This window comes from Leptopilina heterotoma, unplaced genomic scaffold, assembly GCF_015476425.1.
Source record: "Leptopilina heterotoma isolate Lh14 unplaced genomic scaffold, ASM1547642v1 Lhet_61, whole genome shotgun sequence".
NCBI lineage: Eukaryota > Metazoa > Arthropoda > Insecta > Hymenoptera > Figitidae > Leptopilina > Leptopilina heterotoma.
Genome location: NW_025111142.1, coordinates 659413 through 687157, shown reverse-complemented (window position 1 = coordinate 687157; position 27745 = coordinate 659413). Strand labels below are relative to the sequence as shown.

Sequence of the window (27745 nt, the reverse complement as noted above, 5' to 3'; positions counted from 1 at the left end):
ATTGCGTCACCAAGATTTTGGGGAATTTTCCCCAAAAATTTTTTACAGTGTAATAGACTGCGAATTATTTTATTACTTGACAATAAGATTAATCGATAAATTTTTTGATTCTAAAAAATTTATTACTAATAATAACCAGATTTAGTATTTCGGTAGAAATATCTAACAGGCTGCGAATTATTTTATTACTTGACAATAAGATTAATCGATAAATTTTTTGATTCTAAAAAATTTATTACTAATAATAACCAGATTTAGTATTTCGGTAGAAATATCTAACAGGCTGCGAATTATTTTATTACTTGACAATAAGATTAATCGATAAATGTTTTAATTGTTGATTCTAAAAAATTTATTACTAATAATAACCAGATTCGTCTACACCTATTTAGTATTTTGGTAGAAATATCTAATAGACTGCGAATTATTTTATTACTTGACAATAAGATTAATCGATAAATTTTTTAATTGTTGTTTCTAAAAATTTTATTACTAATAATAACCAAATTCATCTACACTTATTTACTACTAGCTGTCGTACCCGTCTTCGACGGGTTTTAGTTTCTACCAATACATTTAAGTTTCTACCAATCTGGAAAATCAGGAAATCCCTAGTAGAAATTTGTCGTGGCATGACTAGATTTATTCAAGTTACTGTACAGTTTTAGTCATGGAAGTTTAATCTAGCTTAACTGGCGAATTACTAGACAGCTACTGCATAACACTGTTAAAGAAAATATAAAGTTGAACTTGATTATTACTGCATAGAAGTCCTGTACAGTTATTTTCATGGCACTGTCGAGGCGTTCCGAGAAATGATGTTCCAAAGTTTGTCGTGGCGTTAGCGCTACCGCCAGTTTCAGTAACTAAACAGTTGTGTATTGACATTTTCGAAATATTTTCTATAAAATAAATCTTTTGGTTTTACAGTTTATAGTTTTTATAATTTTAATTTTGTTCTTTTATTTTACTGTTGACAACTAAATAACAAATTTTTTAAATTATTTAATATTAAAATTTTGATTTAATAATAAAAATTTCTTTTCAATCAAAATTTATTTTTAATGACAATTCCTTTAGAAAAAAAAATTTTTTTTAAAATTTGCTTCAATTAATTGAGTTAATTAAAATAACTAATTTTTTAAATTCAGAAGACAATTTCTTTTCAAGATTATATACTCTTATTATATGTATAAATATTAATTTAACAAACCTGTTACATACAAAAAGTTAGAATTGGTCCAATAAAGTGAGGTTATGTTTTACATTGATGAATTGACGTTGACATATGTATAGCTCTCCGATCTGAATAACAGAACTGTCTATAATTAATGACAGTAGACAGTAACAATTTATTACTAATTCCTTACGGAAAAAATAGACATAATTCTAGTTACACCCGCGAATTATTTCTTTCAGTGTATACTCTGATGTATTTATGGAAAATGTCTACACAACACTGTTCAGTTGCTGGACTGACGGTAGCGCTAACGCCACGACAAACTTTGAAACATAATTTCACGGAACGCCTAGACAGTACCATGAGAATAACTGGACAGACAGAACTTCTATACAGTAATAATCAATAAGTTCAACTTTAGAGTGTTATGCAGTAGCTGTCCAGTAATTCGCCAGTTGAGCTAGAAAAGATGAAAAAGGGAACTGCTTTACCTGCCGGTAGAGTATGGTTCTTATTTTTCCGGAATCGTCCATCGACTAGAACGGCCGTGATGCGTAAAGCGTGCGTTTAGGTATTTCGTCCCAGTGTGACCCGAGTTCGCTCCCCGAAACCGCTAGATATTTTTCGTTTGAACTGAATTAATTCTTCATATTAGGGTTTACTTATAAGTTTGTAGTGTGATAAAATAATAATATTTATTTCAGTGTTGTGCTTAATTAAAGGAAAAAGTGAATGTTGTTTAATGTAAAAAAATGACATGTGTTCAAGAATCAGTAATTTTTATATTTTTTTTTAATTATGTAGTTATTTAAAAATAATTTTACAGATAATTTATTATAAATCATTTATTATACGGAACAATAGATACACCAACAGTAAAAATATAGTTTCGTAAAATTTTAATTTATTTAATTTGTTGACAAAAAAATTTAACGTTATATTTTCAAATTTGTACGTGTTTAATACGTAACGTCAATATAAAGAAAGTTTTGACATTTCCAAGTGAATTATTTTGTATAGTTTTTCTACAGGACTGATGATCAGAAACTGTAAAATTTGACTGGACAATAACTTGAAGAAATTAGCGTGACATCACTTTATAGTTTTTAGCCAGTTTAACTGTAAAGTGCCTCGAAATTTTCCAGTGGAACTGTCCAGTGCCCTTAAAGATACTATGACAAATTTCTACTAGGGATAGCTAGGGAATTTAATTTGACCGGAAAAAAATAATAATTAGTTACCATTATAGCTATTTTAGTAGGAAAATATTACTATTTGAATCAGTGATTGACTTTTTGTTATCAAATTAGTTATTTTAACCAATTCAAATGCAGAGAACAATATTTATCAATTTGTAGTACTTTAATTAATGTATTAAAAAAATTAAATTTTCCATACAGTTTTTGGAGTTATAGTAGAGTCTAATTGGAACTAATTGTATCGCAAGTAGACCCTACGTTACGACTGCTAAAACCTAACATAAGACCTAAATTTTAGGCTGAAAGTAGGGCTTAAATTTTGACTCGGGTCTGTTTTCATAAATATTATACATCAATAAAAATTGAAGTAAAAAGCAATTTTTTAAAAGCGAATTAATATAATGAAACTTTTTCTTAATTTGATAGGAAAATTCCCGGTTCGGCATATTCCCAGCTTTTTACAGTTTTTCCCGTTTGGTAGATACCCAGTTAAATGTATTAGTATAAACAGAAAACTGTACGACAGCAAGTAATACAATCTATATTTATATGAACTTAAGAAACAGTATTTTCATAAAATAAGTAAATTTTTATAGCCATTTGTAGATTTATTTATGGATAAAATCAAGTAAATTTAAATTTGACAAAAAAGAGATAAACCGTGAAAAGTTTGGACAAAGCAGGGAATTTTGTTAAACAAAAATAGACACCGTGTTAACTTTTGTCTTTACATTGCTCAAAACATCTCTTAAAGTTAAATCTAGAGTTAAAATGAAAAAACGTTTTAACATGTAAGTTTTTGCCTAGTGGCATAATATGCTTGTATTGTATCACAGGTGACTTACAATTCTTGACATCCTGCGAAATCATTTTAATCATAAAAAATTTCCATTTTCAATATTTCTGAACTTCTTGAAAATATTAGATTGATTTGATAAATAATTTTGAATTGCACTATTTTGACATCAAAATATTAATCAGAGACTCCAAAAATACTACTGAATTATACTTCATATAGTAATTAGTATCGATTTTTTGATATATTGAAAATTTTTTTATATTTCTTGTAGGATAGTATTTTTTGCAAAATTATGATAAAATCTGACTAAATAACATATAATATTCATTTTTAGAAAGTTTAAAAGCTATCCATTAAAAATTGTGAAATTTGGAAATTTTCCATTTTTCAAGTTTTTGAAAATATTTTTATATTTACATCTTAGTTGTAGAATAGTATTTTTTGAAAAATTATGCTAAAATGTGACCAAATAACATGTAATACTCAAATATAGAAAGTTTAAAAGCAATCCATAAAAAAATGTAAAATTTTGAAATTTTCGATTTTTTGAAAACATTTTTATACTTACATATTAGTTATAGGACTTTATTTTTTGCAAAGTTATGCTATAATGTGACTAAATAACATATAATACTCAAGTATATAAACTTCAAAAGCAATCCATGAAAAATAAAAAATTTTGAAATTTTCGATTTTTTGAATTTTTTGAAAAAATTGAATATCTCCCGTTCTAATTAATATTTTTTAAATCTGTAAATTTATAAACCTTCCTTGGGTCAATACCTAATAACCTACCAAGTTGGACTTAAATCGATTCACATGTTTTTGTGTGATTGGGGTACAAAGTTTTTGTGACAGACAAACATACATACATACATACATACATACATACATACATACATACATACATACATTAAATTTTTTAAGAACATTTTTGGAATCTCTGATGTCCATAATAACTAATCATGTTAACATTTTGAAGTTTTAAGCAATGTACAGACAGACATCTGATTTTATTAATAAGGATTTCGGTATAAATATCTAATAGACAGTAATGTTTAATTTCTTAATAATAGTTTATCGTATGATAACAGTGTTATCAAGAAAAATACTATTATCAAGAAATTAAATTCTATTATCAGAAAATAATTTTAAGGGAAATTATTATTTAAAACTATTTTCTATGTTTAATTCAATTGCTAGCTTGTGGAAATTGGAAATACATGTTTAATTATCGGGGAATAAATTTGTAAATTCCATTAAGTATCAAGAACGATTAAATTTATGTGATATATTTGGTGATTTGTGCTTCTTATTAGAAAATGTAATGTTAGGTCTAAAATCCACATTTATTTCACTATTTTTCCCGATTTAATTTAAATTCCTGGGAGTTTTACTGGACACAGCCTTAGACTCTAAATCTCATATCTTATTAATAATTAATAAAGCAACTAGAATTTGGTCACCGTACCAGGACTATCTCATAACTGAATTGAAGAGATTACAAAATTTGGTTTTGTTGCAAAAAATGAATAAAATAAAAGTAATAAATAATAATTTTATCGGGACTGACAATAGGCACAATTTATGTCAGGAAGAAACTAAATGATAAATCCAACTTCTCTTTCGAAGTCTATAGACTTTTAATCAAAGATTTGATTCTTTCGTATATCTGATTGTTTTCTGTAAGGTAAATCACTGTAGGTTTGTGTTTAACGGAATGAATACACCCTGAGGGGGGGTGGTGGAAATGGACATATAGACGAACCTCCACTGAATTCCTGATGATCCTGCGGCGGGTGAATACCAATAGGTATTGTATGCAGTTCACAAATATATATAGAGAAACAAGAAGGAAGTGTTTTTGGTATATATATGTGTGTGTACCTGCAGAATGGATGAATTTTGTACAGATGTTGCGGCGTTTGCTTTTGTTCAAATGCGGATCGCTAAGGGTGCGACGGCATAAAGCGACGATTAAATATTTATCCCGTCATGGTGACATCTGTCGAGTCTTCTCTCGCCCGGTTACATTTTATTTAGCCGAGTGTATTTATTTAACATTAACGCTTTCACACTATCCGCATCATACGTATACACACTCTGGACAAACATCGAAACACATGTCACCCTCTTTGAGGTTTGGTTCCGAGCCAAGTGCTCCGTTTATTAGCTTCGCTCAATTCTATAACAGTCTCTATTTTATACTCTTTAAATTCTTCGCAACCTGTGTATTTCTGTTTATAGTCTGGGAGACACTTATTCTGATTTGAATGTAAATTTTACTTTTGTTTCTGTATTTTTGCCGATTTCTTTCAAATTCGAATTTTCTAATGCACTTCTTAGTTCTTGGCGCGAGTGGCAATTTTTTAAAACCGTGTTGCGAATTCTAATATAAAAATTATTATTTGACAGTAATTGTTATTGACACCTTTTTTTAAATTCTATAATGAGATATTTATAAGCGATCTTAGGCAAAATAATATGCAGCGGCTGAAAAGATAAAAATTTGAATGACCTTCCTAATAAAAGATTTAATAAAGCTTTTTTGAAATATTCCTCCTTTTCCTAACTCCTCTTTTCTCGATGGTTCAGCTGTAGAATTCCTTTTGCGATTATTTATTTTGTTATTTATAAATTTATTTATGGCACATTTTTAAAATTTTGTGGCTGATGGCATTTTCTGATACTTTGTTCACCCAACCTTAAAATATATGGTTTAGCTGTAGAATTCCTTTTGCGACTATTTATTTTGTTATAATTTATTTACAGTAAATTTTAAAATTGTGTGTCTGATGCAGAGCTCGAGCCAGTAAAAGAATTTAAAAATACGAACTTTACGGAACAAAAATAAAAAATTATTATTTTCTACAATTTTTAACTGAAATTTTTCTCTAAATCAATTATTTTTAATAATTTTCGAAAAAGTTTTTTTTGGGGAATTTTCAAATTTATTTCTTTGCAATACAATTTTACGTGTCGACTATTCGGAAATTCTTTAATTAAATATATTGTAGAAAATAAAAAATTCAAATAATTTTAAAAAAATTTGATTAAACTTTTTAAAAAAAATTAAATTCACAGCATTGTTAGTTAAAAATATAAAAAATTAAAATTTCAAAAAACTTTAATTTGCAACCAATTGAAAATTCAATTATTGCTAAAAATTCACGTAATAATGCTTTTAATATTGTGACTGCGAAATATTTTATTACTTGACAATAATATTAATCGATAAATTTTTTAATTATTGATTCTAAAAAATTGATTACTAATAATAACCAGATGCATCTGCACCTATTTAGTATTTCGGTAGAAATATCTAATAGACTGCGAATTATTTTATTACTTGACAATAAGATTAATCGATAAATTTTTTAATTGTTGTTTCTAAAAAATTTATTACTAATAATAACCAGATTCATCTATGTCTATTTAGTATTTCGGTAGAAATATCTAATAGGCTGCGAATTATTTTATTACTTGACAATAAGATTAATCGATAAATTTTTTAATTATTGATTCTAAAAAATTTATTACTAATAATAACCAGATTCATCTATGTCTATTTAGTATTTCGGTAGAAATATCTAATAGGCTGCGAATTATTTTATTACTTGACAATAAGATTAATCGATAAATTTTTTAATTGTTGTTTCTAAAAAATTTATTACTAATAATAACCAGATTCATCTATGTCTATTTAGTATTTCGGTAGAAATATCTAATAGGCTGCGAATTATTTTATTACTTGACAATAAGATTAATCGATAAATTTTTTAATTATTGATTCTAAAAAATTTATTACTAATAATAACCAGATTCATCTACGTCTATTTAGTATTTCGGTATTTTGTTTTTTTTAAATTATTTCTAAAAATTCTCGTTATAATGCTTTTAATATTGTGAAGAGGAAATTTTTGAAATAATTTAATTTCTAATATGAATTTTGTTCTTTATAAAAACAATTGAATTCTTGAGAAGAATTTTGTTATTTATGAAAAGATAATTGAATTCTTTCCCAGAACTTCATTCGAAAGTTTAAAAAATTATTTAATTTCAGCGAGAAATTTTATGAAATTTTTGAAAATAATTGAATTCTTGCTAAAACTTTTGTTGTTTTTGAAAATAATTGAATTTCTACGAAGAATTTTGTAATTTATGAATAGATAATTGAATTCTTTCTAAGAACTTTATTTGAAAGTTTTGAAAATAATTTAATTTCTATGAACATGTTTATGAAGTGTTTGAAAAGAATTGAATCATGTTAAAAATTTTGTTTCTGATACTTTGTTCACACAACCTTAAAATATATATGGTTTAGCTGTAGAATTTCTCATGCGACTGTTTATTTTGTTATTTAGAAATATATTTGTTTGTCAGTAAATAATTTTTGTGTTTAACCAACCATGTTTCTGACCAATTGCATCCTGTTGCTCGCTAGTGACAAAATTTTTATTCTCTTTTGAGATATGTTTATTAATTCGTGTTTCTAATGATCGTTTAGATTGACCAAAATACGTTTTTAAATTCACTCGAATAATTGACTTTTTCTGAAACGAACTTCACGTTTCCTAACGCGTCGAACGTCATTTTCAGTCTGAGAGTTAATTATTATCAAATAGATGGTAAACTTGTATAGTAAAAAAAAATTCAGAACTGTTAGACCGAGTTTACAATTCAGAAAGAACTTGAGCAGGGTTGGGAAGTTGCAGTTCAAGTAGGCCTCAAGGTATTTTTTCAATACATCAAAAACCTTTTTCAAAAAAAAGAAAAATCACCAAATGATTTATTTTCTACACATATTTTCGGACAAATGTGTATCAGTAAAGCAAAAAAAAAAGTTTAATCGACGATGACCCACATCGCTCGATATCTAATTGGATCGGAAGCACTTTACAGTCCCGCACCGGCTCAACATTGTATGGCATGCTATCCGACGGTGAACGCATTATGAATTTACCCCCCGTAGACTTTTGGGATGTTCTCTCTATGGCATACACACAGAACCCCCTCTTCCCCCCATCCTTTTGCATCATGACATTATATATCCCATTGACATCCCGCTTTTCTGTCGCGTGGCGGCGTATTGCCTCGTGATTCTGAGTCACATGTCAAGATCGTGCGAATTACAATTCCATTAATGCGCCCACACTGCAAAACGCCACTCTCTATGCATAACATGTCCGGGTCATGATTTACTTCGGCGACGCCAAACTAAAGGCGATGATTTATTAATCAATCCAGATGCACGATTAAGAAAATGAAATTTTCTCTAATTGAAAATTTTTATCATTTCTTTTTATTGACTTTGTGTAATTTATAATTTCAAAACCTATCACACTGTTAGAAATTCATCAAATTTCAATTTCATAATTTTCAAAACATCGAAATGTCATTATCATTTCACATAATTTTCATCTCTATTAATATTTCAGGACAAATGAAATTTTTGCGACTTGCATCGTGGGTTAAAAAGTACGTAGTTCGGAAGTTTGAAAATTATATCAAATGGAATTTCGGACAAATAAATTTTATGTTAAATGGTTATATTCGAATAAATGAAAATTATGACAAATTAATTTTCGAAAAATTAAATTTCTTGAACATGATGTTTAAAAGATTTGAAGGTTATGTCATTTTGGAATTCGGTTAAAAACACTTATTATATCATGTGAAAATTATTGAGTAAATAAAAATTATCACAAATAAAATTTCTATAAATTAAAATTTCTGAAATATGATATTTCGAAGTTTTAAAGGTTATGTCACATGAGAATTGGGGTAAATACGTATTATATTATTTAAATATTCGTATTTCGTATGAATGCGAAAATATGGCAAATATAATTTAGAAAAATGAAATTTATTATTTAACATAATATTTCGAAGGTTTAAAAATAATGTCAAATGGCAATTCGGCGGATTAATAATTAGGACAAATATAGTCATTTGGAATAACAAAAATGTCAAAGAATTTTTCGATTTATTAGCAGTCACTGTTTATTAGAAATGATGTCAAAGGATAATTCTAATATTAAAATATTATAGGATAAAGAATATAATTCTAATAATTAAAAATTATGTTCAATGGTATTTTGAAATAATGAAAATTATGTGAAATGACATTTCGATAATAAAAATTTCGATGTTTTGAAAATTATAAAATTGAAATATTCATCGCCGAAATTCAATTATGTTTAAAAAATTTTTTTAAAATACCACGTCAAAATTTCAATTCTCTTTAAAAATAATAAAATTCTTCTCCAAAATTCAATTATTTTTAAAAATTTTTCAAACATTTTTGGCAAAATTTTAATTATTTTCAAAAAATTTCCTCAATTCAATTATTTTCAATATCTACTATTTTATAAAAAAAATTTTCAAAACATTTCAATTATTTAAAAAAAAGTGCGTTGATAAAATTTAAAGCAAACATTACATTATTTTCAGAAATAATAAAATTTTTCACCGAGATTCAATTATTTTCATGAATAATGAAACTATTATCATAGAATTTCAATTATTTTCAATACAATTTTAATCGAATTCCTCGAAAAATGTAATTATTCTTGCAAATTTTATTAAAATTCGTAGAAAAAATTGAATTATTTAAAAATTTGTTGATAAAATTCTTTATGAAGGTTCAATTTTACAAAACATTGATTTATTCAATAAATTATTTATTTTCATTTTATTTGTATAATTTAAATAATTGAATTCTCGTAGAATTTTCTAATAAAAATTGATTTAAAAATGAATTTCAGTTAAAATTTTACATGATAATTGAATATTAAAAGCATAATATAGCATAAATTTTTGAAAATAATTAAATTTTGAATATTTTTGAAAATAATTGAATTTTTGATATATTTTTGAAAATAATTTCATTTTTCGAAGAATTTACTTGAAAAATTGTATTAAAAATAATTGAAATTTTGTGAAGAATTTTATTATTTAGGAAAATAATTGAATTCTTGTCGCAAGAATTTAGAATTTTTATTACATTTTTTTTTAAATAATTGAAGTCCTGTAAAGAATTTTATTATTTATGAAAATAGTTCAATTCTTGCAAAGAATTTTTATTAAATTTTTTCTTAAATTATTGAAATTTGAAATACTGTAAAGAATTGTATATTATTTATGAAAATAATTGAATTCTTTCAACGCATTCAATCACAATTTTTAAAATAATTGAATTCATTTAAGAAATTTTATTAAAATAGTAGATTTAAAAAATATTTTGGTATTTCAGCCAAGAATTTCATTATTTGTAAAATGAAGGTAATTGAATTCTTGCAAAAAATTTTCGATATATAATTAAATTTTTTGGGGAATTTATTAAAAATTATGTATATTAAAAATCATTGAAATCCTGTAAAAAATTTTTATTATTTATGAAAATAATTGAATTCATGTGAAAAATTGTATTATACTTGTAAAAATAATTGAGAATTTTATGAAAAATTTTTGTAAATAGCTAGTTTTAATTTTTTTTTTTTTGAAAAATTTAATCGAAATTTAAATTATTACAATAAAACATGAAGATATCAATAACTCCGAGTCTTCGACTCGGAGTGATCGATATCTTCATGTTTTATAATAAATATTCTTATAATTTGTTAAATTTCATAAAAGATTGAATTTGAAATTTTTTGAAAATCTTAATTCTTAGGGAATAATAGTAATGATTAAATATTTATTTAAAAAATAATTTTGTGGTGTTTTGGAATAATTTTACAATTAAAAAAAATTCGTAATTAAATGTAATAGAACAGTTTTTTTTAGTATCTAATCATTTTTAGAGTGAATCGCAGAATATTCTTTAGAGTTAGGGAAAAATTCAAAATTTTGTCCGACGTGGGTTATATAAGTAACGTAAAATTGAAAATTCAATAATATTAATATGAAAATTAAGTAACGTGTAGAATTGAAAATGCAATACCATTAAATTAGAAATTCATAACCTTAAAATGATTTTCTTCTTAGGTATCTTTCTTCACTGCGCGTCACATTATTTTTTCATCAAAAGATCAAAAGATAAATAAATATTCTAACATGACATATTCCATTATACACAGAGGGTAAAATTTCTTTTATAAACAAATATTATTTTAATATTATTTTAATATTATTTAAATATTATGTAATTTATTTTCATATGATTTTTTTTTTATTATTTAATTTAGAAAAAAATATAAATTGCGATAGGAGAGATTTTTCTAATATTGTTCATAAAGGTAATTATTTGCTTTTCCATATGTATTTGGCAAAATGGTAAGTTTTGTGGCCACATGGTAATTAAACTGGTAGTAAGGATCAATTATCCAGTAGGTTGTGCGGTTAAAGTGCGACCGCCATTCTCGTGAAGGTTCTCCAGAAAAGGGACGTCCTTTGTCGAAACAATTCTCCTCCAAACGACCCTTGCCTTCTTTAGTTCTTCATTCGTGATTCGCTCGTTTCAAACTCCTCCACGCGCGTGCCATTGCGTTTGCTCAATAAAATTCAACTGCCCCTTCCTCTAGATCCTCCCTCGACCCTTTTTTTTTCTAGAAAACTTTTTTTTCACTTTCTTTATATAAATTCTCTTTTTCTCTATTTTCTTTTTTCCTTTCCAATTCTTTTCTTTTCTTTCTAGAAAAATTATCACATATACCCAATTACATTCATTTTCTTCACATAATTATACCATAATTATCAAAATTTCCCCTAATGGGTATATAATTAAACCCAACAAATTAATCGGTTATAGGCTCAATCAGAAAAGCAGAAAAAAAAGTTTCTTCAACATTTCAACGAGAGCGGAATATTGATATGTACATTGAATTTATATCCGATTGCGAGCATATTGTGGATAGATTGGAAAATCATTGAAATAATGTAGTGCTGTCAATTTTTATTAGCAATATAAAGTGTAATTATGGATTCGGAGGTATGCGATATGAGAAATAATTGTGAACTCCACAATTGTGAGTGGTGATAATTTTCCTTTATTACAACAAAATGGAAAATATTCATTTCGTGAGTCTCGTATATTTTTCCACTAATTTGTATATATCATCCATAGACACATATATGTATACGAATACGCATCAGGATTTGTATCTATATGGCATTTTAAAAATGTTCTCTCTTGATTCACCTCCTGATTCACTGAGTGTAGGAGAGAAAAATATTTTTTCACCGGCATGTGACAATAAATTGAAATATGCGCGCACATTATTTCCGTCCTTTTCGATTTATTGTTATTTTTGTCAATTTCTATTTATCTTACCACTACTTTTAAATTCACTAATACTAGAAATCGAAAAATTATTCTTAAAAATTATAATCAAATTCTTTCAAACGATTCAATTATTTTCAAAAAATATTCGAAAATTCAATTATTTTCATAGTATTTTCATAAAAAGCAAAATAATTCTATTATTCAAAAAAAAAAAAAAAAAATGATCCAAAAATGATCCAAATTCATCCAAAATCAAATTATTTTCATAAATAATAAAATTTCCACAGGAATTGAATTAATTTATAAAATATAGCATTTTCAAAAAAAATTCGAAAAAATGAAATTAATCAATTATTTAACAAAATTTTTATATACAATTCTTCACAATAATTCAATTATACTTTCACAAATAAAAACATTTTTCATAGAGAAATTCAATTTTTTTAAAAAATTTTTTTGATAAAATTCTAAGCAAGAATTCAATTATTTTCATAAAAACAATAAAACTCATCGAAGAATTTCAATTATTTTTAATACAATTTTAAATTAATGAATTCGAGAAATTCAATTATTTTCACAAATAAAGTTTTCCACAAGAATTCAAATTATTTAAAATAAAATTTTCGTAATATTTATTATATAATTCGAAAAAATTAATTATTTAAAAAAATGTTTATAAATTATGAAGAATTCAATTATTTTCAAAAATAACAAAATTTTTCACAGAAATTCAAATTTTTTAAAACATTTTAATCAAATTTTTTGCAATAATTCAATTATTTTTATAAATAATAAAATTCTTCTCAGGAATTCAATTATTTATGAAAATTCTAATAAAATTCCTTTCAACTATATTCAATTATTTTCATAAATAACAAAATTCATCGCAGGATTTCAATTATTTTGAATATACAATTTTAGAGAAATTAATCAAAAAATTTAATTATACTTAAAAATTTAATTTCAATTCTTCGAAAAAATCAAATATTTAAAAAAAAATGTTTTTCAAACATTCTTTAGAAGAATTTAATTATTTAAAAAAAATATTATAATTTTTCACGGGAATTCAAATTACTTTCATATATATTTTCAAAAAAATTGTTCGAAAAAAATCAATTATTTTAAATATACAATTTTAATTAAATTTTTTAAAAATAATTCAACTATTCTTTTGGATTTAATAAAATTCTCTTTCCAAAAATTTAATTATTTACATAAATTCAAAAGAATTAAAATATGACGATAAATAACAAAATTATTTCCGAATATTCAATTATTTTGTGGCATTTTAATAAAATTCTTTGCAAAATTCAATTATTTTCATAAATAATAATTATTTTCATAAAACTTTCAAATATAGAATTCAATTATTTTAAAAAGTTTTTGGAAAAATCTTCGTAAGAATTCAATTCTTTTCATGAATATAATAAAACTCATCAAAGAAACTCAATTATTTTTAATTCTATTTTAAATTAATTATTCGAAAAATTCAATTATTTCCACAAATAAAGTTTCCCAAAATAATTCAATTATTTAAAATAAAATTTTCATAATATTTATTATATTTCGAAAAAATGATAGTTATTTAATACAATATTTAGAAAAATTCTTATGAAGAATTCAATTATTTTCAAAAATATCAAAATTTTTCACAGAAATTCAATTCTTTTTAAACATTTTAAAAACATTTTTCGAAATAATTCAATTATTTTTATAAATATTAAAATTGTTTTCAGGAATTCAATTATTTTTATAAATATATTAAAATTCTTCTAAGAAATTCAATTATTTTTATAAATATTAAAATTCTTCTCAGGAATTCAATTATTTTTGAAATTTTTTTTTGTAAAAATCTTTGTAAAAATTCAATTATTTACAAAAATATTAAAATCTTTCACAGCAATTCAATTATTTTCAAAAATTCTATAATAAAATTGTTTGAAAGAAATCAACTATTTTAAATACAATTTTAGTTAAAATCTTTTTTAAAAATAATTCAATTATTCTTTTCGATTTTAATAAAATTCTTCCCAAGAATTCAATTATTAAAGATAAATAACAAAATTATTCCCTAAAATTCAATTATTTTGAGGCATTTTAATAAAATTCTTTGCAAAATTCAATTATTTTCGCATAAATAACAATATTCATCACAAGAATTCAATTATTTTTAAAAGTAAAAAATTTTTTTTGGAAATTCATTTACTTTAAAAAATTCTAATAAAATCGTTCGAAACAATTTAATTATTTTCATAAATAATAAAATGCTTTTTAGGAATTCAATTATTTTCAAAAAAAAAATTTAATAAAATGCCAAACAGACATTCAATTATTCTCAAAAATTTTAATAGAATTATTTTTAAAAACTTTTTGCAATTCAATGATTTTCAATATCTATACTATTTTCATAAATATTTCCAAGCAGAATTCAATTATTTAAAAATTTTTTTTTGTAAAAATCTTCGTAAGAATTCAATTTTTTTTTCATAAATGATAAAATTTCTCAGGAATTGAATTATATTTGAATTTGAATTTTCATAAAATTAGACGAAAGTAATGGAATTATTTAAAAAATTTTCATAAAATTCTTCGTAAGATTATGTAATTATTTTCATAAATATTTAAATTCTTTGATGAATAATAAAATTCGTTGCATGAATTTCATTTATTATTCGTAATGAGAAAGAAAGAAATATTTTTTAATGAAAATTAGAAAAAAGTCTGGAAAATAAAATACAGAATGGAATTTTCTGTCAGTTTTGTCAAGTGTCTAAAACGAGTTTTTTTCGGTCATCAAAGTTTAATTTTTAGATAGCTATACTTTTCTATACTATTTTTTCTAGTTCGTAAGCGCTACTTTTTCCTACTTTTTTAAAAAATTATCCAGTACGAATTAATTATAATTATCCAGTACGAAGTCTGAGCAAAAAAAATATTTTTTCCTTATAAAAAAATAATTACCTTATATTATTATTAACATAAATATTTTTAATCTCTAATAATTTGAATATATATCTTGAATGAAAATTTGCTTATAGTATTCTCGACATTTGCAAGCGTGAGACTTGATTTTCCATTTCGCTTAATTATAACGATAATTGCATTATATATACAAACACTTGTGTCCGCATCACGAATTATAATAGCTCTCTGATCAACTCTGATCTCTTTAATATGTTCGTCTCCTTCATAGATTTCCTATTTATATAATTAATTCATATCCTGTATTCCATTCATAACCGATAGACAAGTATCGAAGAAAAAATATAATTTTTTTTTTTGCGGTTATTTTTAAAATTCTTCATTTTCTTTTTACAATGAATATTGACTGCGCGTAATTTGATTCTCGATAATAAAAATTGATAAAAAATTATCTATTTGAAGATGTTCACAATGTCTTCTTTTTGTATGCAAATATATATATATATATGTATATGGAGAAATTATTGGCGCGTAGATATCGAAGGAATATATTAATCGACTTTTCGAAAATGTTGATTGACATAAAACTATTAAATATTTAGGAAAATTTATTCTTGTTTTATAAATTAAAAAAAAAAAATTCCAGATTATTTAATTTTTACTAATACCCTGTGAGTGTAATTTAATTTTGTATCATGTGATATCAGAAAAATGGTTTATTGCCCTTTTTCTCAAACTCCAATTTTAAGATTCTATTTTTTATTTTAATGTTGTTAAGCAGGATGTTGAAAAATTTAGATCTGCAGACAGTGGTGTGAATAATGGATATAGAGATGTGTTCTGTGCTCGCTATTTAAAGACGTGAATATATATAAATTTAAAAAAAAAATTTTTTTAATTTTTTTAAAAAATTTAAAAAAAAAATTTTTTTTAATTTTTTTAAAAAATTTAAAAAATAAATTTTTTAAACCTTACAATTTAAATAAAAAAAGACAATAAGGTTAAATATTTCTTTAAAAGCGATAGTTTTTAAGAAAATTTCAAAAAAAATTTGGTTTTTTTTAAATTTAAAAAAAATTTTTTTAAAAAATTTAAAAAAACAAATTCTTTTAAACCTTTAAATTTAAATAAAAAAAGGACAATAAGGTTAAAAATTTCTTTAAAAAACAATATAGTTTTCAAAAAAAATTTAAAAATAAATTTTTAAAAAAAATTTTTTTAAACTTTAAAATTTAAATAAAAAAAGACAATAAGGTTAAAAATTTCCTTAAAAACGATAGTTTTTAAGGAAATTTTTAACCTTATTGTCTTTTTTTATTTGAAGTATTTAATATATTTAAGATTAAAACAAAAAAAAGGGACAAAGTTAAAGAAAAGGAGACAAGCCAAAAAAAAGGAAGGAAGAGATGAAAAAGTTCAATTTAAGAAGCACTTTTCTTGAATGTATCTATATCTGGCCTATGAATTACTAAAGTCCCTCCACGTATCTTCTTTCCAAGGAAGAAACCAACCGACCCCTCACCCCTCTTCTTTTACAGGAGAACTTTACGATAATCCGTCAAGTGTACATGGCTATGTAATCCATCAGGTCGCACGACTGCAGGTGGCCATGCGAAAGAAGAAGGGACGCGCAATTAAATTATCCTCAAGAAATGTCTGACTCTCATTGTCGGGAGTAACCGCACAAAAAAAAAAAAAAAAAAAGAAGTTGAAATTTCAAAAATGCACAAGATTTTCATGTGACGTATATATAAACAATGTACCTTGTATACTATTCTTTATTTCATGAGACTTATGTCACCGCAAAAGGGATACTAATATTTCACGCATATAAAATTTTGAAAAACTACCGAATAATACTTTCAAGCTTTTTTTTTTTTATAAGAAAATAAAAAAGTAAACGTTTTTATGCAAAATCACTTTTCAATTTTTTTACGATGCAATATTTATCAAAATATATTATCAAAAATGTAAATTTTATCGATTTGGAAAATTTTATAATTAATAAAATAATTTAGTTTTTAATGTATACATATGAAATAGAATAAAATAATTATTTTTGCTTCTTATAAGCAAAAACAGTTTGCAACTATTGATTTCTGTGATTATAAGCCAAAAATCATAAATTTCAAATAAAATTACTTTAAATTGATTTTTGCAACTATTTAAATGGCCTTAGGGCCACTTTTTTAAAAGCAAAATTTCAGCTGTTTGAAATGCAATTTTTATTAATACAATATTCTCAACAATTTTAACGAAAAATTAACATATCTTCAGGTGTAAATTTAAACAATGAAAATATAGCTTCTAAAAATTATATTAAAATTAATTAACTTAAAATTAGAATTTATAATCTTAGAATTTTTTCATTCTAATTTTTTAAAATTCAATTATTTTTTATATTTTTAATTATATATATAAGAAAACTTAAATACATAGAAAAAATAAGAAAATTTAAATTTTTAAGAATTATTTTTATTATTTTTGCGAGAAAACAATCATGTTCAAAATTTTTAATTAAAATTCTTGAAAAAATGAATTTGTTTTTTTTTTAATTATATGCGAAAATTCTTGTAAGAAATTTTATTATTTTCAAAAAATTACATTGGAATATTTTTAAAGAACTAATTTTTAAAATTGTTTTATTATAATTTTTTAAGATTCAATTATATCTTTGAACAAAAGTAAACTAAAATTTTTAAAAACTTATTTCTTTATTCTTTTTAAAATTACAGAGAAATCATATGTTTAATATATTTATAATTAAAATTCTTTGAAAATTTAATTTTTTTTTATATTTTTCAAAAATTCAAATTTTTTTTTCAATTTTTCAATTTAATTCATTATTTTTAAAAGATTTTACAAAATTTTCAATTATTTTTAAGACTTTACCAAATTCACATTATTTTTTAAAAATTTTACCAAATTTCAATTAGGGAGCGTTCACAAATTACGTAACATTATAAAGGGGAGGGGGGGGGTCTAGCTATTTGTTATGTACAGCAGAAAAAAATGGCGCTAATGTATATGTAACAGTGTATTACATCCCCAAAATTTTCAAAAATTAGCGTTACGTAATTTGTGAATATTTTTAAAAAAATTTTACCAAAATTTAATTGCTTTTCAAAGATTTCACTGAATTTCAATTATTTTAAAAAGATTTTAATAAATTTAAATTGTTTTAAAAACATTTTAACAAAATTCAATTATTTTAAAAAGATTTTATCGAAATTACAATTACTTTTAAAGGATTTTACTAAATTTCAATTATTTTAAAAATGAGTTTACCAAGTTACAATTATTTTAAAACGATTTTACTGAAATCCAAATATTTTTAAAAAATATTTGACTAAAATTCAATTTTTTTAAAAAGATTCAACCAAAAATCAATTACTTTTGAAATATTTTACTGAATTTCAATTATTTTTAAAAAATTTTATTAAAATTTAAATATTTTTAAACGATTTTATAAAAATTCAATTATTTTAAAAAGATTTTATCGTAATTCAATTACTTTTAAAGAATTTTACAAAATTTCAATTATTTAAAAATGATTTTACCAAAATTCAATTATTTTAAAAAGATTTAACCAAAATTAAAATATTTTAAAAAGATTTTACGAAAAATCAATTATTTTTAAAAAATTTGACCAAAATTCAAATTTTTTTAAAAATATTTTATCGAAATTAAATTACTTTTAAAGGATTTTACTAAATTTTAATTATTTTAAAATGATTTTACCAAATTTCAATTATTTTAAAAGGATTTTAATAAAATCCAAATATTTTAAACAATTTTACCAAAATTCAAATATTTTAAAAAGATTTTACGAAAATTCAATTACTTTTTAAAAAATTTTACCAAATTTCAATTATTTTTAAAACGATTTTACCAAAATTTCCATTATTTTTAAAAGGTTTGAATTATTTTTAATTAATTGCAAATTTTTTCAATGGCATATAATTGAAAGACTAATATTTATTTAAAAAAATTAATTTTAAGAATTTCTTTATTGTAATTTATAAAAATATTATACTTTACTAAACTTTAAAAAAAACATGATATAAGTTAAAGTTACAAATTTACAATTATAAAAAATTAAGTTTTTGTATTTAAATAATTGAATTTTCGAAAAACTTTTGGAAAATTATTAAAAATTTTAGATTTATAGAGATGAAGTTCAATTAAAAAATGGTAGAAAACAATTGAATTTTGGAATAATTGTAATTTTTAGATATTATTAAATTTATAAGATTTTAGGTTGAATTTTAAAAAAATTTTATTTTCCATTGAAAAATAAATAAATATTTTAATATATTGATTTAACAAAATTATTCAAGTTTCGAATCACAATTAGAAATCAGGAAAATAGAAAATAAAATTTTGACTCGGGTCAACAAAATTGTTACAAACATAAAAAAAAAAATACAAAAAAAAAGAATAAAATGATTAAAAATATCTACGAAAGTGCAAAATAATTTAAAATTTAATTTAAAATCCATCAAGTTGAGAAATTGAAGCTGATTGAAGTTAAATTCCCGCATTTATCGAGATGACTTATTTTCTCCGCAGAGAAATTTGCTCGCCTTTAATATTTCTGATAGAAAATCATTAAAATCTTATACTTGCGATATCTCAAAATTTAAACGTTTCTCTTGCGCGGTTCGAATATTGAATTTTAATTTAATCTCCTTAAAAATTAACATTTACTGAAATACTTATAATTTTGTTAAAAAATTGTAATTTAATTTTCCTTTTTTAACGCGGTTGAATTTTTTTCTGTTTTTAAATCGAATCTTAATGTTTAATTTTCAAAATTTATAATATAATAATCTCGAAGATTATTAATATTTAGTAAATTACATTATAAACTTATAAAGATGACTTAGGATATTTTTATTATTTGTTATTGATCGTAATTTGGAAATTATTATTTTTTATTTTATTTTTTATTCTTTTCTATTTTTTTATTATATTTTCAATTCTTTTCTATTTTTTTATTATATTTTCTATTCTTTTCTATTTTTTTTATTATATTTTCAATTCTTTTCTATTTTTTTATTATATTTTCTATTCTTTTCTATTTTTTTTATTATATTTTCTATTTTTTTCTATGGTTTTTTTTTCACCGAAGGTTTAGAGGGTAATTTAAGAAGTGTTTAGTAAATTTTGAAATATTGCAAATCGAAGGTAATATTCACGTACCTGTACTCTGGCCTCCGTCAAATCAATTTTCATTGCGATCTCTTCTCTGGTGTAGATGTCAGGGTAGTGCGTTTCCTGAAAGGCACGCTCGAGTTCTTTGAGTTGCGCAGAAGAAAACGTCGTTCGTATCCGACGTTGTTTTCTTTTTTCCGCTAGACCATCATGACCGGAATATGCTTTATAACTTAAACCACCTGCAAGGAAATAAAAATCATTATTTAAATATTATATTATTTATTGTATTATTTTTAATTTTTACAAATTTACAAATTTTTAATTTTTACAAATTTTCAATTTTTACAAAGTTTCAATTTTTAAATGAAAATTTAAAAATGAAAAGATAAAAGTAATAAATCAGGTTCAGATTATTATCAATTTCCCTGCCAATTTACTGACATTAAAATTATTTTTCCTGACAAAATACTTTTTTACAGGAAAATATTTTATGAAAGTATTTACGAAAAATGAGTAAAATTTATGAAATTTTAATAATTTCTAAAAACTAAAATTATAACCCTTTCTGAATTCAATTATTTTCTACAATTTACAACTAAACTTCATCTCTACATCAATTATTATTATATTAAATAATTTAACGAAAGTTTTATTAAAATTCAATAATTTAAATACAGAAATTCAATTCCTTATAATAACTGTAATTGCCCATATTTTTTTCTTAAGTTATTAAGGCATAATATTTTTAAAAAATTATAATAATAAAGAAATTCTTACAATTCGTTTTTTAAAAATATGGTAAAATATTTTAAAATAATTTTTGAAAGATATAATAGTTTTTTAAATTATATTATATACAATTGAAAAATTTCCAATTAAATGAAATTTGGTAAAATCGTTTTAAAAATAATTGAACATTGGTAAAAGTTTTTAAAAATAATTAAAATTTAATAAAATTTTTTTTAAATAATTGAATTTTTGTAAAATCTTTTTAAAATATTTGAATTTTTGTAAAATTTTTTAAAAATAATTGAATTTTGGTAAAATTTATTTAAAATAATTGAAATTCAGTAAAATCTTTCAAAAGTAATTGAATTTTGGTTGAAATCTTTTAAAAATAATTGAATTTTAGTAAAATCCTTTTAAAATAATTGAAATTTAGTAAAATCATTTTAAAAATAATTGAAATTTGGTAAAATCCTTTAAAAGTATATAATTGAATTTCGATAAAATCTTTTTAAAATAATTGAATTCTGGTAAAATCGTTAAAAAATATTTGAATTTTGGTAAATTTTTTAAAAATAATTAAAATTTAGTGAAATCTTTCAAAGTAATTGAATTTTGTTTAAATCTTTTTAAAATCATTGAATTTTGGTAAAATCTTTAAAAAATATATTTGGATTTTAGTAAAATTCTTTTAAAATAATTGAAATTTGGTAAAATTAATTTTAAAATAATTGAAATTTTGTAAAATCCTTTAAAAGTAATTGAATTTTGATAAAATCTTTTTAAAATAATAATAGAGTTAAAGTTATCGATCACCCCGAGTCAGGTTGAAAAAATATAACAAAATTATATTTTTAACGTTTCAATGGCACGGCCGCTTTATTTTTATTTTTCTTTTATTTATTTTTATTTTTATTTTTAAAATAATTGAATTTTGGTAAAATCTTATAAAAATATATTTGGATTTTAGTAAAATCCTTTTAAAATAATTAAAATTTCGTAAAATCCTTTAAAAATAATTGAATTTCAATATATCTTTTTAAAATAATTGAATTTTGGTAAAATCGTTTAAAAATATTTGAATTTTGTTAACATTTTTTAAAAAATAATTAAAATTCAGTGAAATCTTTCAAAACTAATTGAATTTTAGTTAAATCTTTTTAAAATAATTGAATTTTAGTAAAATCATTTAAAAATATATTAGGATTTTAGTAAAATCCTTTTCAAATAATTGAAATTTAGGAAAATCCTTTAGAAGTAATTGAATTTCGATAAAACCTTTTTAAAATAATTAAATTTTGTTAAAATATTTTTAAAATAATTTAAATTCAGTGAAATCTTTTTAAAATAAATGAATTTTGGCATAATATTTTTAAAATAATTAAAATTTTAAAAATATAGAAATAAAAATAATCGAATTTTTAAAGAATTTTATTTATAATCTTAAGAAAATTATGATTAAAAAATTTTAAGAATTAGTTTTTAAAAATATGTTAATGCAATATTTCTAAAATAATTGAATTTTAAAAAAAAAATTTGTATAATTTAAAAAAACTAATTAATTTCATGAGGAATTGTAAATAGTTGAAAATACTGAAAATATTGAATTTTAAAAAATTAGAAGCTAATTTTCATTAATTTTCATTTTTAAATTTACATTTAAAGATTTTTCATTAAAATTTTTGATAATTTAAAAATTATTTTCAAATTTTTCTATTAACACTCTTTAAAAAGTTAATTTTCAAAAATTGTAACAAAATAGTTGAAAACAATTAATTATTTTCAATTAAATTTTACAAATTTTCAATTATTTAAAACGATTTTTATTATATAGATAAATTGGAAAAATTTAATCATCTTAAGAAATTGTCCAACAATCTCAGAATAGTTGGTCTTTTAGAAAATAGTATGTAAAATATGTATTATTCTTTTTTAAAACGTCATTTCTAACTTTATTTATAAAAAAATAATTAAATTTTTCTTTTCTAAAATTAAATAATAAGATAAAAATTTAATTTAAATTTTATTTTAACATCATTGCTCATTGCCAGTATATATATATTTTTTGTGTATTCGTTATGGAATTGCATTTTATGAAATATTAAATATCGTAAACTGAATAATTTACAAACAGAAACGACGTTTCATAACTAATAAATTTCGTTACAGATATAGAAATTCTAATTTTATTAAAGATTTTTATTTCTAATTTAATTATTAACGAGACCGTAAAAGAATACGTCAATTATTATATTTTTTTTTCTTTTTAGTGCGATTTTCATTAAATTTCAAGCTAATTCAATGAATTAAAAAAGAATGTTTCCCATATTGGATCCGCCATTTTGAATTTTAAAAAAACAAACCTCGAATTCTTAATCAGCGTCTCTATAAAAACCTTTAAAAATAATTATTTGTTTTTAAAATTTTCCTTTCCCCTTTCGCGGGGTGTTAAAGGGTTAAAAAAACAAGTAGTTTCATTTTCTTTGAGTGAAACTTTTAATTTAATGAGGGAATCCCCATGGTTAAGGAATGGTGACAAGAAAAATTATTTTTTTTTATTAAAACAATTGAAATAAAGACAAAAACTTTTAATTTTTAAAATTTTTGTACCAATAAGCGAAAAGTATGACAGAGCAAAGGTGCCATACTTTTTCCATAGTACAAAATTTTGACAATAAATTTTTAAAATATAAAAAAATCTTCTTTTCTTCACCTCCTGCTTTACCATCTTTTACCCACACTTTCATTATGGTTATGTATAGATTTTAAAGAGTAATTTATAAAAAAAAGATAAGTATAACGTACCATAAAAATGAAAGAATAGAATATAAATTTAGGAAAATAATATTTTCTTCTTTGTAATTGTTCGGGAAGAAGAAATTCGATGGTTGGCGAGGATGGCTGCTTGGTACAGTGAGGGACGTAACCATAGCAATGACTGAGTGAAAGAGGGAAAGGGAGGAGGGAGGGAGGGAGTGTACGGGATAAGAGGAACACCAAGAGCGACAGAAAGACAAACACAAAGCGAAAGAGAGAGGGAAAGAGGGAGAGAAATACGAGAGATAGATATACGATATAGGGATATGATGGGGGTAAAAACGGATTCGAAAAGGGAAGGATAAGAGAGAATCCGTCCATCGAGAGGAATATAATATGTGTAGGAAGAAGGAAAGAGACAAGAGATTCCATCCATTGATTTTCAGTGCCATCTTGTCGTCGCGCTTCAAGCCGACGGTTACTTACAACGTCTACTGTATGTATGTATGTACACACAGACAAACCAGACACGTCTCTGATGCGACATTCTGTCAAAAAAGAATTTTTTTTTTTATTTTTAATTTTTCTCGGAATTCGACTTATTATATATTGCAATCGGTCCATTAATTCATGAATTTGATGATGTTTCACCAAACTCCTTTTCTTTTTAAATATATACAATTTTTAATTTGAAATCATTTTCCTAATTTCATTAACACCGAGTCAGAGGTGCCCGTAATGAGAGAGAAAAGGAAAACATATATTTCTATCCTTTTCCCTCGCATTTAAGATTCAAACGAATCACAGTTCTAGAAACATTAGGGCCAATTTGCAATAAAAAGTGGTACGCTTCCCATGAGATAGAGAAGGATATATACACAATGGTGCAGGACTAACAGACATACATGATTTTTTTATTTCTCGTTTTGCAATCGTACGAATTTGGCGTAAAAACAATGAATTTATTCAGTTTGTTTAGAATTTTCAATGATGAAAAGTGTCAACAAATTATTTATAAAGATTTTTAGAGATAATCTAGCTTTTTAGTCTTTTCGAGTCAAAAACAGTTGATAACGTTTTGACGGTAGCGCCGTCCTCGTCAGTGTAAAGAATTACGTTAAAAAAAAATATATGTGAAGCTTTGCGAAAAGTGTCCTAAGAAGCAAACTTTTATAGGTTATGTTTATTTTAAATGGAAATGCCCCTAAAGTTAAAAGTCTCAATCTATGTACGCATTTAAATCTTCATTACGATATTTACACTTTTTAGATTTCCAAACCCCCCTTCCTTCACACATCCTAACTGCAATCCCACACTATTATTACTCAAGGGTTTTTGGGGTCTAATGTCAGATTTTCAAAATTTTCAAAATTCAAAATGGCGGATCCAATATGGCGGACATTTTTTTTTTCAAAATTTCTCAAATTTACAGCAATCTTGTTACTCGGGGGTTTTTAGGGGTCGCTGGCGAATCTGAAGTCAGATTTAAAAAATTCAAAATGTTGACCCCGAATAACAAGCTTCAAGCGAATTTGAGATTTGAAAAAAAGTCCACCATTTTGAATTTTTGGAAAATTTTTAAAATCAGCTTTAGATTTGTAATCAGCTACTCCGAAAACCCCGCGCGGTGAAAGAAGTTTTAAGCTTCTGAAAAATTAGATTTCGCTTTTTTCTAATAAATATTTTAACCTATTTGTTTATAATAATTATAATCGTAATAAGTAATTTATTATTTTTTTAAATTATAGCAGCAGTCATTCTCGGAATAGAAAGAAATTTACCAGAAATTAATTGGTTGACTCTTATAAGAATAACATAAATTTTTCTAAGTGGGACACATAATATGTCCCGAAGGCACGATAGGGTTATAATAACAGTTATAAAAAAATTATTTTTTAAAATCTATTAAGGTAAACTAATAATTATACTCGAACAATTGATACGCAACAATAATTTATTTATTACAGAAAATTTATATCGTTATTTAAAGAAATCTTATAAATTACTGGGACATTCATATATGGTTTTCTGAATATTCTCGTACTATGAGTTATATATGAGAGAAAAAGGGGAATCCCCCTTGGTGTAAATTTAGAAAGAATGCAAAAATATCTTTCGAACAAGAAGTAGTACTTGAAGATACTTAAGGAAGGTAGGTAATAATTAATTATTTTGGAATTTGCAATTAAGTCATTATGTATTAAGATTACTTGTCCCAATTTCATAAATGTCAGTCAAAATATGAATTAAATATTTCTAGTGCGATGTCAAAAAGTCGTTGAGCAGAGGGATTGTATAATTTGTTTCATAAAGACAGTTACAATATATGTTTCCTTTTCGTGAGAAGTTAAATTTAATGTATATTAACTTTTAATTCCAAACTGTTAATTTTCATCCATAAACCACGTAGCCTTTTGGGGGGGGCAAAATTTTAAAAAAATGAAGCTACGTGGTTTATGAATGACCCCTAATAGTAGATGATTTTAGGAAGTTCTGAAGAAAAGGTAAAAAAAAAGTAGATGATTTTAGGCAGTTCTGAAGAAAAGGTAAAGAAGTGATAGTGCAAATACCTTGAAGATTGATAGTGGACGGAAAGATGGCAGCGGCGTGACGATGAACTTCCTGGGACCGTGCGGCCATGACGGAGCAGGTGGTGGCATGGGAGCCATGATGCGCATGAGCGTGAGAATGGGCCCCATGATGGGAACCCAGTGGATTACCGGCGCCAGCTCCAGCGCCACCACTATTGCTAGGATACCCAGCCCTGGCGGCCGTGTACCGATAAGCCGCTTGGCTCATTTGCGAACACGAACTCAAGTCCCCGTAACCACATTGCATCTCACTAGCCGCTAAGGCGCAACTTGATGCCTCAAAACCGGCCGCTGCTGCAGCCGCCGCTTGATTCAAATAAGAGTAGTCCATTCTCACTTGCGGGAGAAACGCACCTCCCCCGCCACCTGGTGCTCACTTTCCTTAAAATTCCCGATTCCACTGCATCAAAGAATTCGAAAAAAAAATAATTCTCCCAAAAACAGTGTGTGATTACCGAGCGCACGCGCGCGCGCGTGGCCCTCAACTGAGCCGATTCTGAATGTTTTAGAAAAATCGTGCACCGGTCGTCTGAAGAAGAAGAAGGCACGAGATTTGTTGCTCCTCAATAGAATATAACTTCTCTCCACCTCTCTCTCTCTCTCTCTCTTTCTCTTCCAAACGCGCGGGCGAGGAGGTTATGAAAGTAATCGGATCAGCGATATCAAATTATTGCGATTATCCCTGATAGGAAAGTTTTTCGTCCCGCTAAGAGCGGCTGAGACGACCGACTGGTGGGTCTCCTCAAAATCAAATGATAAGCTTAATTCAATAACGGATGGAGGGCGCACAAGGGCGTGGCCTCCGGGAGAGAGATGGCTTCGCACCCCTTGCGAATCAACCCTATTGGCTGAAGCGCAGCATCCCCGCACAACATCCACAACTGCCATCCCTCTAAACGACTCCTCCTCCTACACCCTCTCAACCCCTTCGCAAAATTCTCATTCCATTCCAGACACCCCGCTCTCTCGCTTCACTACTATACCATCATGCTAAAACGAACAACACTCGGCGAGATCTCTCTCTCTCTCTTGCACCGATGATGCCTAATGCTTCCCAGTATGCCTTCTGCTGCAAAAACGGAAAAACCTCCTCTAAGAAAACTGATTTTAACGAAATTGTTCTTTCTACGAGTTTCCTCATCTTTTCCCCGCACTTACACAAGTGTTAGTTTTATGACTCCATTT

At 24.4% G+C, this 27745-nt stretch overlaps 1 protein-coding gene across 1 annotated transcript in view; it reads right to left on the bottom strand.

The window, feature by feature from the left end:
• Positions 1–27264, bottom strand: part of LOC122509590 (paired mesoderm homeobox protein 2A-like) — a 36129-nt gene extending 8865 nt beyond the window's left edge. Inside the window, exons 1-2 of the mRNA XM_043623766.1 lie at positions 26540–27264; positions 20532–20725 (exon numbers count right to left, since the gene is read on the bottom strand). Of these exons, the coding sequence (XP_043479701.1) occupies positions 20532–20725; positions 26540–26891 (546 nt within the window). The 5' untranslated portion in view covers positions 26892–27264. The remainder of the gene's footprint in view (positions 1–20531; positions 20726–26539) is intronic.
• Positions 27265–27745: the final 481 nt, after the last annotated feature.